At 40.5% G+C, this 14,281-nt stretch overlaps 1 protein-coding gene across 3 annotated transcripts in view; it reads left to right on the top strand.

Annotated features, from left to right (window-relative positions):
* The window catches only part of lyst (lysosomal trafficking regulator), a 338,776-nt gene that overhangs the window by 129,020 nt on the left and 195,475 nt on the right, over positions 1 to 14,281 (top strand). For all 3 annotated transcript variants that reach the window (XM_060852679.1, XM_060852671.1, XM_060852686.1), the window contains one exon: positions 9,060 to 11,124. In XM_060852679.1, the coding sequence (XP_060708662.1) occupies positions 9,060 to 11,124 (2,065 nt within the window). The remainder of the gene's footprint in view (positions 1 to 9,059; positions 11,125 to 14,281) is intronic.

The following is a 14,281-nucleotide window of genomic DNA, read 5'->3' as shown; positions in this document are numbered from 1 at the left end:
ATTATGATAAATAAATTTCACTGAATATTCTGATCTATTTTATCATGCCCTCTTTAAAAATATGCACAGATGTTTTCTACTTCAGGTCAGTGTTTATAATGTTTAGCCTTGGCTCGTGCAGCACCTTTGCTTCTGAGTCAGAAGATGTTGGCTTCACATCAAACTCTAGATACATGACAGCAGCATGTTGGCTGAGTACCACTGAGAATTAATTGCAGTATGGAGGGAGTGCAATGTTGTTGAGCGTGTCATCTGTTGGATAAAACTTTAAATCAAGGTACAATATCCTCTCCCAAGTGAATACAACCTATTCTTTATTTAGAAGCAGCAGTGGCTTTCATCCGATTGTTAAAAATAAGTGTATTTTCAACCATCATCGCTGTAATAGATTGATATTTATTTTGGTGCTTTTTAGGACCTTGTCATGCGCACATTAGTTCTGCGTTTTCTGTACGAAGGTGATTACATTTCAAAAATATTTCAAATAGAGTACTTCACAGTATCCTGAGGATGAAAAAGGGACTGTGTAATTGAAAATTGTTATGTCATGTAATTTTTTTCAGTTTAAACTGAGAATTTTTCTTATTTGGCTTAGTTTTGTACAGGAGGTCTTAGTATTCAAATATTCACTGCTTTTGTTCCTCATCTCTGATTTTACTTTTTATTTTAATCACTTGAATTACCACACTGAATAATGAAAAGAGTGATTAAAGCACAAACATTTGAGATTTTCAGTGATGTCTGCAGGAGTGTGTCCATATCCTCTCAGACCACCTGCTTGGTGCGGCATCTTTACTCACTAAAGAGCATATAGGAGACAAAGTTTTATCAATAGGAGTTTCAGGGATTTGGTCACACCAAAGCTTCAGTCAGACAGTTGGCAATGCAGGATTTCCCAGTGGCTACTCCGCCCTCAAACAAGTAAACTGTTTTGGTGGAAATGGCCTCCCAAGAGAAAGCAATAGCAGAAGCTAGATCAGTAGCACCACAATTGGCTCAGTTGTACAGGAGGGAGGGTCAAAGTATAGGTGAGCAAAAGTGATAGTAAACACTACAGTTGGGGCACTGGTAGGTCTTTTTGTGGCTGCAAGTTAGACTTCAACGTGGTGTATTGTCTCCCTGGTGCCTGTGTCAAAGATGTCCCTGAGTGGGCACAGGATATTCTGAAGGGGAAGGAAGAGTAGCCAGTGGTCGTGGTCCATATTGGTACTGATGAAATAGACAGGAAGAAAGATGAGGTTTTGCAAAGGGAATTCAGGGAGTCAGGTAGATAAGTAGGACCTCTGGATTGGTCTCAGAATTGCATCATGTGTCATGTGCTAGTGAGCCTGAAATAAGATGATGATATAGTTGAATATGTGGCTAACAAGTGGTGTAGGGAGGGCTTCAGATGTCTGGGTCATTTAAGATCTCTTCCAGGGCAGGATGGACCTGTCCAAGAAGGACGGTTGTATCTAAACTAATTACAACAGTATTAGGCAAGATCTGGAGATGTTAGACTGGGGACTGCTGTTTCAGGTTCAAGTCGCATCTGACACGGGAGACTTTTAAAGGTCAGTTGATCAGGGTTCAGGACTAGCATGTTTCTGTGAGGATGGCTAGAATCAGGAACTCTAGATAACAACAGATATTGAAAGTTTAGTCAAAAAGAAAAAGGAAGCATATGTCAGGTTTAGGAAACTGAAATCAGGCAATGTCCTTGAGGAACACAAAAGAAGCACGAAAGAACTTAAACGAGGAATTAGAAGCAGTAAAAGAGGCCATGAAATGTCCTTGGCAAGTACAGGTAGTTCTTGTATATAAAGCATGTTTTGGCAGTGCGATTTGGCTATAACGTCACTGAAGAATTAGGGCACGTATTTTTGAGAGTGCTTACCTCTGTTCACAACAGCGCGATTCCAGCAGCGATCGTTTCGCATGTTTCTTTCTGCACGTGCACCGAAGTTTCCTTGCCGTTCTGCACGTGTCGATGTCAGCTGCTTCACAGCACGAGAGAGGTACTATACATTGAGCAGCGTCATCCCTGTGTTAACAATAGTTTTTCAATGTAATGTGTTAAATTTACTTTGTTTGATAAATATGATTTTATACATTTATTCAGGTTGTGCTATACTTTGTGTTAGGCTTTTGGGTGATTTTTGAGAGATCATGAGTGATATTTCTTGTTGGTATGCCCCTAACTCCTACTTTTCCTATAGGCCCCATTATTTCTATTAAGCGAGGTTCTGGAATGAAGCTATGGTGTTATAGGTGAACTATCTATAGGATTAAGGAGAAACTTTGAGGCAATTTATATTAGGAGCAAGAGGGTAGCTAGAGAAAGGGTAGGTCCACTTGAGGGCAAAAGAAAGAATTTATGCATGGAGCCAGAGGAAGTGGGTGAAGTCTTCAATAAGTATTGGTATTCACCAAGGAGAAGGACATGGATGATGGTTAGATTAGGAGGGGTATGTTGATATTCCAGGGCATGTTGATATTAAAAAGCAAGTGGTGCTTTGTTTGTCTTGAAAAATATTAAGATAGGTAAGTCCCCAAGACTTGATGGGATCTATCACAGGATACTGAAGGAGACAAGGGAGGAGATTCCTGGGGCCTTGACCAAGATCTTTGTATCATCTTTAGCTAAAGATTTGTAGCTTGGGTGCTCATTGTTGTGGTTCTGTTCGCCGAGCTAGGAATTTGTGTTGCAGACATTTCGTCCCCTGTCTAGGTGACATCCTCAGTGCTCGGGAGCCTCCTGTGAAGCGCTTCTGTGATGTTTCCTCCGGCATTTATAGTGGTTTGTCTCTGCCGCTTCCGGTTGTCAGTTCCAGCTGTCCACTGCAGTGGCCGGTATATTGGTCCAGGTCGATGTGTTTGTTGATAGAATCTGTGGATGAATGCCATGCCTCTAGGAACTCCCTGGCTGTTCTCTGGCTTGTCCTATAATAGTAGTGTTGTCCCAGTCGAATTCATGTTGCTTGTCATCCGCGTGTATGGCTTCTAAGGATAGCTGGTCGTGTTGTTTCGTGGCTGGTTGGTGTTCATGGATGCGGATCGTTAGCTATCTTCCTGTTTGTCCTATGTAGTGTTTTGTGCAGTCCTTGCATGGGATTTTGTACACTATGTTGGTTTTGCTCATGCTGGGTATCGGGTCCTTTGTTCTGGTGAGTTGTTGTCTGCGAGTGGCTGTTGATTTGTGTGCTGTTATGAGTCCTAGTGGTTGTAGTAGTCTGGCTGTCAGTTCAGAAATGTTCTTGATGTATGGTAACGGCACTGTTCACCTCTATCGACAAAACCCTAGCCTGAGAAACAATAGCCAACCTGCTCGACATACAGAACAGACAACAAGACAGGGAACCTATCAACAAAAGTACATAGGAAAGCCACACACACAGACCAAGTCCTGAACTACGAAAGTAACCACCCCAACACATACAAAAGAAGTTGCATCAAGAAACTGTTCAAAAGGGCCACAACACACTGCAGTACACCAGAACTGCAAAAACAGGAAGAACACCACCTCTACACTGTATTTGCCAAAAATGGATACCCCCGCAATATCATCAACAGATGCATAAGGGAAAGACAACGGAATGAGGACATGCCACAACCCAGACGACTAGTCACGTTACCATACATCAAGAACATTTCTGAACTGACAACCAGACTACTACGACCACGAGGACTCATAACAACACACAAATCAACAGCCACTCAGACAACAACTCACCAGGGCAAAGGACCCAATACCCATCATGAGCAAAACCAACGTAATGTACAAAATCCCATGCAAGGACTGCACAAAACATTAAATAGGACAAACAAGAAGACAGCTAACAATTCGTATCCATGAATACCAACTAGCCATGAAACGACACGACCAGCTATCCTTAGTAGCCACACGCGCGGATGACAAGCAACATGAATTCGACTGGGACAACACTACTATTATAGGATAAGCCAAACAGAGAACAGCCAGGGAATTCCTAGAGGCATGGCATTCATCCACAGATTCTACCAACAAACACATCGACGTGGACCCAATATACCGATCACTGCAGCGGACAGCTGGAACTGACAACCGGAAGCGGCAGAGACAAGCCACTATAAATGCCGGAGGAAACATCACAGAAGCGCTTCACAGGAGGCTCCCGAGCACTGAGGATGTCACCTAGACAGGGGACGAAATGTCTGCAACACAAATTCCCAGCTCGGCGAACAGAACCACAATATCTTTGGCTGGTCTTCATTCTTCTAGAACCTTGCCTTTAGCTAATGTTGTTCCTTTAAGAGGGGCAACAACAATAATCCAGGATATTATAGGCCGGTGAGCCTGACATCAGCCGTAAGGTAATTATTGGAGAAGATTCTTCAGGATTTACTTGCGTTTGGCAAAGAGTAGAGATGGTCAGCATGGATCTGTGTGGAGGCGGTCTTGTCTGTCAAATTTAGTTTGTTTTTTTGAGGATATGCCAAAGATGATTGAGGGTAGGGCAGAAGGTCCTGTCTCCATGGACTTTGATAAGGTCCCTTGTGATAGGCTGATGTAGAAAGTTGAGTCAGGTGGGCTCAACAGTGAGTTGGTAAGTTTGATACAAAATTGGCTTGGTTGGATAAGATAGATGGTAGTCGTGTTAGTGTTTTTCCGACTGGAGATCTGTGACCATCACAGATCCCTGTGGAACACCACTGGTTACAATTGTCCATTTTGAGAAACTCCCTTCCACTACTACTGCCTGGCTCCTGCTGCCCAGCCTGTACTTTATCCATCTAGCTAGTACATCCTGGACCCCATGTAACTTCAGTTTCTGCAATAGCCTACTATGGGGAACTTTATCAAATGCCTTACTGAAAGTCCATGTATATGATAACTACAGCCCTTTCCTCATCAATCAACTTTGTCTCTTCCTCAAAGAATTCTATTAAGGTGGTAAGACATGATCTTCCCTGCGCAAAACCATGTTGTCTATCACTGATAAGTCCATTTTTTTTTCCAAATGGGAATCGATCCTATTCCTCAGTATCTTCTCCAGCAGCATTACTACCACTGATGTCAGGCTCACTGGTCTATAATTACCTGGATTATCTCTGCTACCCTTCTTAAACAAGGAGACAACATTGGGACCTCACCTACGATCAAGGATGCTGCAACGATATCTGTTAAGGCCCTAGCTATTTCTTCTCTCATTTCCCTCAGTAACTTGGGACAGATCCTATTTGGACCTGGGGACTTGTCCACCATATTGCCTTTTCGAATACCCAACACTTCCACACACTTTATGCGGACTTGACCTAGAGTAATCAAACATCTATCCCTAGCCTCCACATCCATCATGTCCCCTCCTCGATGAATACAGCTGCGAAGTACTCATTAAAAGTCTCATCCGTTTTCTCTGAATCCATGCATAACTTTCCTCCTTTTTCTTTGGGTGGGCAAACCCTTTCTCTAGTTACCCTCTTGCTCCTTATACACGAATAAAAAGCATTTGAGATATCCCTTAGCACTGTTTGCTTCAGATATTTCATGACCTCTTGTGGCCCTCTTAATTCCTTGTTTCAGATTGGTCCTACTTTCCTGATATTCTTCCAAAGCTTCGTCTATTTTCAGTCGCCTAGACCTTATGTGTGCTTTCAGTAGAGTATAGATCTGTTGAAAATTTGGATGGAGAAATGGCAGATGGAATTTAATCCATACAAATTGGGGGTGATGCATTTTTGCAGGTCAAATGCAAGAGGAAACTCTCTGCAGTAAATAGTAGGACTCTAAAGAGCAGATATACAGAGGGATCATGGAATGTAAGTCCATAGTTCCCGGAAAGTGACAACACAAGTGGATAAGGGGGTAAAAATTCATATGGCACGCTTGCCTTCATTAGTCAGGGCATTGAGTATAAAAGTTGTGGTCATATTACAGCTGTATGAAATTTAGTCAATTCACATTTTGTGTATTGTGTGCAGTTCTAGTTGCCACATTATAGAAAGGATGTGGAGACTTTGAAGAGGATGCTAAAGAGATTTATCAGATTGTTGCCTGGATTGGAGTATATTAACTATAAGGAGAGGTTAGGCAAACTTGGTTGCTTTCGCTAAAGTGTTTGAGAGATCACCTGAGAGAAGTATATAAAATTGAAGGACATAGATAGCTGGTGTCTTTCTCCCAGGATAAAAATATCAAATAATATGGGCATAAGTTTAAGGTGAGAGGGGGCAAGTTTAAAGGAGATCTGTGAGGCCAGTTTTTATGCAAAGAGTTGTGCGTGCCTGGATTCCTCATGATAGGGGAGTCCAAAACTAGAGGGGATAGATTCAAGGTGAGGGGGGAACGATTTAAAATGCACCTAAGGGGCAACTTTTTCATGCAGAGTGTGGTGTATGTATGGAATGAGCTGCCAGAAGAAGTGGTGGAGGCTGGTACAAGTACAACATTTAAATGACATCTGGATGGGTATATGAATTAGAAGGTTTAGAGGGATATGGACTAAGTGCGAGCAAAAGGGACCAGATTAATTCAGGATATCTGGTCGGTGTGGATGTGTTGGACCAAACAGTCTGTTTCAATGCTGTACATCTCAATGACTCTATTAATACGCTTCCATTTATACTCTATCATCTTTTAGGTGAAATCTTAAAATTCATTCTGGATCTTTTTCCTTGAAAACAAACCCAAATATTGCAAATATGTTTCAGTTGCTGGAACAATATACTTTGCATGTTCATTTTTCACCTATTTGTAAATGATTTTTCACAGCGATCTGTTAAGATTTCAGATGTGTTGGTGACTGAGTTGAATGTTAAATGAGCTCATCAGTTAATTGGTGTGTCAGCATGGTTGTGTGAAAACCTGAGTCACTGTTTTCATGTTACAGTTTGGATTTTTTTCCAGGAAAGCACGAATTGTTTCCTGGTGAGAAAAAACTTGATCTAATGCTCAAATTATAGTCGTAAACATAAAGTCACCAGTGTATATGACCCTGGAAATAATAATTTTGAATGTCCACCTCTTGCAGTGTCTTATTGTATGCATAGAATGCTAACCCTGATTTGTGCTGTATTAAAGATAGTTAGTTCAGATTAAAATTTGGCATGTATTATGCAGGAATGTAAAATTGAGGCTGCAAGATTAGCTATGATCTTATTGAATGTCAGGTTTTAAGGGGCAATGGCTCATTCTTCCTCCAGTTTTTTTAATCTTTTAGCTTTGGTGTAGAATTCGAATTTTCAGGTGTTTTTCTCTTCTAAATGTGGTTAGATTTGGTGATTGTACTGAAGTCACTGCACCTCTTGCTCCTCATGATCAAGAGTGTCTTTCTTCCTTCACCTCCTTTTAAACATTTGTCTCTTTAACATAAATCAGCTTGACCAAAGTCGCAACTGTTCGAAACTTGTGATTTTTGCAACAAGTGCCATATTTTTAAGCTCTTTTGCAAGTATTCTATTTTGTTTTCATTGACATAATGTCCTCTCCTTTTTTTTCAGCTGGAAAAGTTGTGGTTTAGTTTATGTTAGTGTTACTTGAAACTCCTACTCTCAGACTATCAGGGTAGAGTTCTTTCTCAGGGTGTTGACAGTCTTTTACACTGTATTTTGTAATTCCATGTTGAGGACCTAATTTTCATACTACTAGAGTTTTACCACCTACTTCTGCAAGAGCAAACAAGATTCAGAAGGAAAAGCTCAAGAAAATAATCTTCTGTATAATAGAGTCATAGTCTCCAAGAACAACAGAATTGATCGTACTGACAGACTTTAGGTTACGTTCTTTTTGGTTCGGTAGATTTACTATTTATTTAGAGGAGCACCTGTTACTGTTTCTTGACCTGAAAATAGCAGCTGTGCAGAACACAGTACTCGGACAGCAAGACCTATTGTTGTTCAGAATTCCTATGACCACATTTTCTGAAATATCCTACCCATTACCTTCCTCCAAAAGTGTTTTGACACACATTGCTGAAGATGCAAAATTATATTTCTTGGACATGCAAGCTAGGTGTTAATTTCCGTTGATGACTGGCCATCTGTTTTCTTCTACGGGTCAGGTTACCCTCTTGCACCAACTCAGACAAACCTCCCATCTGCTCCAGAAGTGTGTAATAACATCCCTGAAGAAAATACTTCGAATCATAAACAGTTAAAAGTTTGCATGTGATCAGAACAACTGACCGTTTATGCAGGAGCAAGTGAGGACTGCAGATGCTGGAGATCAGAGTTGAGAGTGTGGTGCTGGAAAAGTGCAGCAGGACATGCAACACAGAGGAGCAGGAGAGTCAACGTTTTGAGCATAAGCTCTTCATCAGGAATTTTGATTCATTCTCATTGATCTCATTCCTGATAAAGGGCTTATGCCTGAAATGTCAATTCTCCTGCTCCTCGGATCCTGCATGAGCTGCTGTGCTTTTCCACCACCACACACTTGACACTACACATTTTATATAGGCTCATGTACATAAGGTAGAAGTTTATAAAGTTGGGGTTGAATTAGAATGGATCAGCTGACCAGATTCAAGAAGGTAGATTTTAAAAAAGTCGGTGGATTCTGGTTGATTTGATGTGACCTATTTAAATGTGGTGGATGAGCTGGATGTAAAGGCCAACATGACCCACCCTGTGCAATATTTTCTTAATTAGATCACTAGCCATTTCGCAGTATCCAGTGTCTGAGTGCTCACATTCTGTTATTCCATTTGATTTGAGAAAATGTAAAACTCATGCTAAACTATTGATATCAAATTCACTGTAAAAATAGATTGTTCTTAATTATTGCCAGAATGTTAACTATGGACTTGTAAGTATGAATGTAATCTTATTTGGTGTAGAACACTGTCATTTAAATGCGTTGCACTTATTCAGTGGAACATTCTAGGGATAGTTGCAAATAATCTCAAGAATGAAGGTTGCAAATGGAATGCCAGTTCAGTGATGCTAAATATCTTCTTGTGAATGTTAAACTTATGCTTTAAATCTAGTCAGTGTGCAGTTGGGTGATGAGATGGTTTTTAAATAATTTTTTAAATAAACAAACAATCTGGTCTAGCAACATTTTGCATGATAGCTTTTTATCATGTTTTTCTGTTTTTTAGATTATAACCTATCTGCACTAGAACACCTATTGTTTACCAAAGAGACCAAGTATTCTGCAACTAAATCTCCTCAGGAAAAAGCAACACTCATCCCTGGCAGAAGCTCAGTTTTATATGCTCAGGTACCATCACAATGCAACACCAGCAACTGGAAGACCAGACGACAACGTAGAAACACTCACTGCTATTCTTTGAGGGAAGCCAGGAAAACAGCACTTTCCACATCTGATTCTGAAACCAATTCAGATGACAAGAGTTCAGTCATGATCAGACAAAGACGACAGCAGACTTTGCAGCCTTTTGTAAACTGCAAGTCAAGAGAGGACTGTAATGCTTCCAAAGACAGTTTTCTCCCATCTTTAAAATTTAGAGAAGTTGCTCAGCATGACTTAAGTTTAGAATGTGCTGCTGCTTTGCTGCAAGAAACCGATATGGAGTCCTCCATGTTGAATAAGTCAGAAAATACTCCATTTGATCTCTGTCGTGTTTTGTTGTCTCTATTAGAAAAAGTTTGCAAATTTGACATGGCCTTAAATCACAATCCAGCATTAACTGTGAACGTTGTTCCCACATTGACGGAATTTTTGGCAGGAATTGGAAACTGCTGCAATGGAAATGTATCTAATACTGAGGAAGTTGCTGCAGGATGGACCCCAGAGCCTGCAGCCCTGGTACAAAGGATGCTTCTACGTACTGTGTTACATCTTTTATCAGTTGACATAAATTGCAGAGAAAATATACCAGACACACTAAGGAAAAATATTGCAGATTTGTTGAGGGTGACATTGAAGGTTAAGAACTGCATTGACAAGTGTACAGATCCCTTTGTCCCACGACTGAAAATGACTTTCCAGTTCAATGAAGATTTTTCTTTCTCAAGATCTTGTCACAAAATTCTGCTGGTGCCAGAACTCCTTGAAGTGATTTTGCAAATTTTAATTTGTACCCTACAAACAGCGTCCTCCAATCCCTCCTCCTTCAGTCAGGCTATGGACCTTGTCCATGAATTTACTCAGCATCATGGCTTTGAGTTGTTTGAAGGAATAGTGCTTCAGATGGAAAGATTGGTTGCCAAAGATGAACCCAAGTCTACTGAAGCAGCAGAGCATATCAAATCCTTAATTAGTAGTGTCATGAAAATAATTAACATTGTCAAGAAGGTAAAATCAGAACAACTCCATCAATCTGTTTGTACACGCAAGCGGCACAGGCGATGTGTGTATTCTCACTTCATGCATCACCATAGAAATCTGTCTGGCCTCCCAGTTGCAGCATTCAGAAATCAGCTGTCCAAAAATCCTTTTGAGATGACATTAGATGGTGAAATTTATTATCCTGATCGTTGTTGCTGTATTGCAGTGTGTGCCCACCAATGTCTGCACTTGCTTCAGAAAGTTTGCTTAAGTAGCACTTGTGTACAGATTTTATCAGGCATACATGCTGTGGGGATTTGTTGTTGTATGGATCCAAGGTCTATCATTGGCCCCATGATTCATGCCATAAAGCTACAAACTTTAAAGAACTGTCAGCAAGATATCTTGAGTATTCTGACTAAATTTATCCTTGAGCAGCTTGGGGGTGAGGAGGTTTCAGTAAAAATGAAACAAGTGAATTGTAACATTTGTGCTGTTGATAGTAGCCAGATACCTAATGTGGCAGAAATTCTGCATGGAGGTCTTATGAACATTAGTTCCTCAACCAGTCTTGTCAACCCAATTTACAGAGCAGATAGTATTCTGCCAAGTGGAGGATCCAGGGAAATGTGGATGTGGGAAGCTTTGAAAGCCTACCAAGATCTTCTCTTCATTGATGATGCACAGCTGAGTTTGCAAGTTGCTGGCCACGTATGCCATCTAATACAAAAAGGCAATGCTGTCATTAAATGGCAACTTTACACTCATATCTTTAATAGAGTGCTTCAAAGAGGAGTGGAGCTATCTCATCAAACACAGAAACTGGGAATAATGACAGCCTGTACTGAAGTATACAACAATCACAACAGATGTTTGTCTCCGGATGTCCTTCAGCTTCATCTGCACACATTGCCTTCACTCTTTAAGTCAAGGTGAGCAAGACATTATATCTCATACTTTTGTATTTTGAAGTCACATTAAAGTTTCGTTTTAATAAGTAATTCGATGTTACAAAAATGAAAGTAGTAATTCAGTTATGAAGAAAGGTCACTGGGCTTGAAATATTAACTCTGCTTTCTCACCAGACCTGCTGAGTTTCTCCAAATGCTGTCAAGAAGTTAGTTCATCACTTGTTTGCAAGTTCATGCGTGCATTTTGAGGCCTTTCATTCACCTCATTTTGCCTGACTTTCTTGATTTGCTGTATCCTGTTTGCCTCTGCAGTTCTTTCTAATAAGTTGTGATGCACCCTGAGGCTTTTCAAGGCTTTCAACATATTTGAAACATTTTTAATTGGTCAAACTTTAAACATTAGGTCAATGTTTATTTACCCATTGCCACTCTGGAAGTTATAACAGCTTGACTTCAGTCTTTATAGGTCCAGCATTCTTCTTGATATAACAGTATGATATACCAAATCTGAATGCAAAAGTCATTGATATTAATTATAAAGTAATAGCTTTTATCCAAACATTGGCCATTTGAAGGGTGAGGCAAAGTTTATATTGGATGCTATGTATGTCTTAGAATCAGTTTTATCTACTATAATTTAAAACTCTTGTGTAATGAGATTGCAAATGCTGGAAACTAAGTTAGTTGGAAAATACTAACATGAGTGAATATTCGCGAAAGAAAAAAGTAGATAACATTTCAAGGTTAGAGTGCGCCTTTTATTTTTACCATAACTTGACCATAACATTGTCGGAGTTTGTTACTAATTTCACAGCACTTTCTATTGCCCTTGAGTTCAGTGCAGTTGAATTAGTGAAAGGCTACATGAAATGTACCTTCTACTTTCTTTGATATATCCTGTATGTAGAAAATCACAATTTTATCTCTCTAACTCAGATGCAGCCGCCAATGGGACATGCAACTCACTTGATGTGTAGAGTTTAAATTGAGTGGCTTTGGCTGTTCCTGTAAACGTATTATTTTCAGCCAGATTTTCTTTTTAGTGAAAGGAAAGGGAGATTCCATCCTCAGAAAAGTGGAGGTGTGCTTCCATTCTAAATTTAAAGGTCCAGACAACTATGAAGGAAAAATAGAATCAGTCATATTAGAACGCTAGGTGGTTTGGGTTACAGATTGGTTATTGGTAAGGCGCTCAATAAGTAGGGTGGTGAGTGGGTGGGGTGCCAACCGGAGTGTCAGCTGGGGTGCGAGAGTGCAGTGTATAAGGGATCATGTAGGTTTGGGGGTTGGGGAAATTGGGTTGTGGGTTGGGAACTGAAAATGTGTTGCTGGAAAAGTGAAGCAGGTCAGGCAGCATCCAAGGAGCAGGAGAATCAATGTTTCGGGCTTGAGCCCTTCTTCAGGAATCATTCCTGAAGAAGGGCTCATGCCTGAAACGTCGATTCTCCTACTCCTTGGATGCTGCCTGACCTGCTTCACTTTTCCAGCAACACATTCTCAGCTCTGATCTCCAGCATCTGCAGTCCTCACTTTCTCCTTGTGGGTTGGGAAGTTGGGTTGGGCCTGGTGACAGTGGTATTGTTTGGTGGAGTGAGATTCATGTTGGAGCTGACAGTGGCAGGAAGAGGAATGAGATATTTAGTTGAAGCAAGAGTGTGAATATGGGTCCCCTGAGGGCTGAGAGTGAGATATAGAGTCTGTCGAATAGTTACTTAGGTGTCAGACTATGTATTTAATAGTGACTGTTTTACTTAATTTCATAGCCATCTGAAGTCTTCAATTTAAAAAAAATATGATGGTTGCATTCTTGTGCAACCCCACATTATAGAAAAATCACATTTTAGAAACAGCACTTCGTATTGGCAATGTGATCGTGTTACAGCCAACACACATTTTAAAAGGTTGCACATCAGAATCAGTGTCCCCAATTCGCCAGTCGGCAAATTTACGTTAATGAAATGAGCGTTATAGCAGAATGAGCTGCAGAGCCTTTTGTAAAGTTCCAGGCATCGTGGTATTGCTTAGAAAATTCAATTTCCCAGCAATCCCTTTGGAATGTGCTGATGGGAATTTAGTAGGGTTGTCATTTACACCTTTGATATACAAAAAAACAACTATTTTTAAATTAACCTATTCAGAGATGTTATTACACACATCTGGAATGGATAGGACTTGAACCCAAGCATCATGCCTTGGAGGTAGGGATGCTTCCACTGTACCACAAGCCCTCTATGCTTGTAGAATGACTGTCTGACCAGTGGAAGATCTTCCCCTTTGCTAAAACATCTCACTCCATATAAAGAAGTTAAAAAAAATTCTCACTACCAGTTTTTGTCAAACAGATTCATTTGGAAGAACTAGCTTTCGGAGTGCCTCTCCTTCAGGTAGCTGTGGAGCAGGATCATAAGAGACAGAATTTATAGCAAAAGATCTCAGTGTCATGCAACTGAAATGATATATTGAACAAACCTAGATTGCTGTTAAGTCTTTCATCTTTTAGAATGAGTTGCAGATTTCAGTTCAGAATTTCTTTCCAGTCACATTCTCAAGATAACTTAAGGTTTTATTAAAAAAAGACATCTCAGCTCAGACAGCGCATTAAGGGTATGACGTTAGAATCTGTCTGTATCCCAATTATGAGCCAGGCTGATTCTATTTCCAAAGTAGGAATTCATAAAATGTTACATGGATTGACTGCCTGCAGGTTGTGCATTTTTTGAACAAAATAGAAGGTGCCTGCAATTATAATTCTGCAAATGCAAAATCACCCCATAGACTTATGCATGTGTGCGTGCATGCATGCATGTGAGGGAAATAGTGAGTGTGTGTGTATTTGCATGTGCATGCTTGATAGAGTGTGTGCATGAGTTTGACAGTATAAGTCTGTGAGAGGGCGTGTGCATGGGTGAATGTGTGGGGGATGTATGTATGTGTGTGTCTGAGAGTGTGTGTGTGTGAGAGTGTGTATTTAGGACTGTGTGAGTATGTGCGCTTGTGCCTGTGTGAGAGAGAGTTGATAGTGTAGTGGGGTCACCTGTAGTGTCACATGAACCCAGGTACCAGGTTAGGGCCATCCTCCTGGTACTGAACTTGACTATCAGGTTCTGTTCAGCCACTCTGTGTTGTTCTGTATCCCGAAGTCTGCCTTGGAGGATGGTCACTTGAAGATCTGAGGCCG

The sequence above is a fragment of the Hemiscyllium ocellatum genome, chromosome 3, assembly GCF_020745735.1.
Source record: "Hemiscyllium ocellatum isolate sHemOce1 chromosome 3, sHemOce1.pat.X.cur, whole genome shotgun sequence".
Taxonomy (NCBI): domain Eukaryota; kingdom Metazoa; phylum Chordata; class Chondrichthyes; order Orectolobiformes; family Hemiscylliidae; genus Hemiscyllium; species Hemiscyllium ocellatum.
Note: the sequence above shows the minus strand (reverse complement) of the source record. Positions and strands in the feature narration are given on the sequence as shown.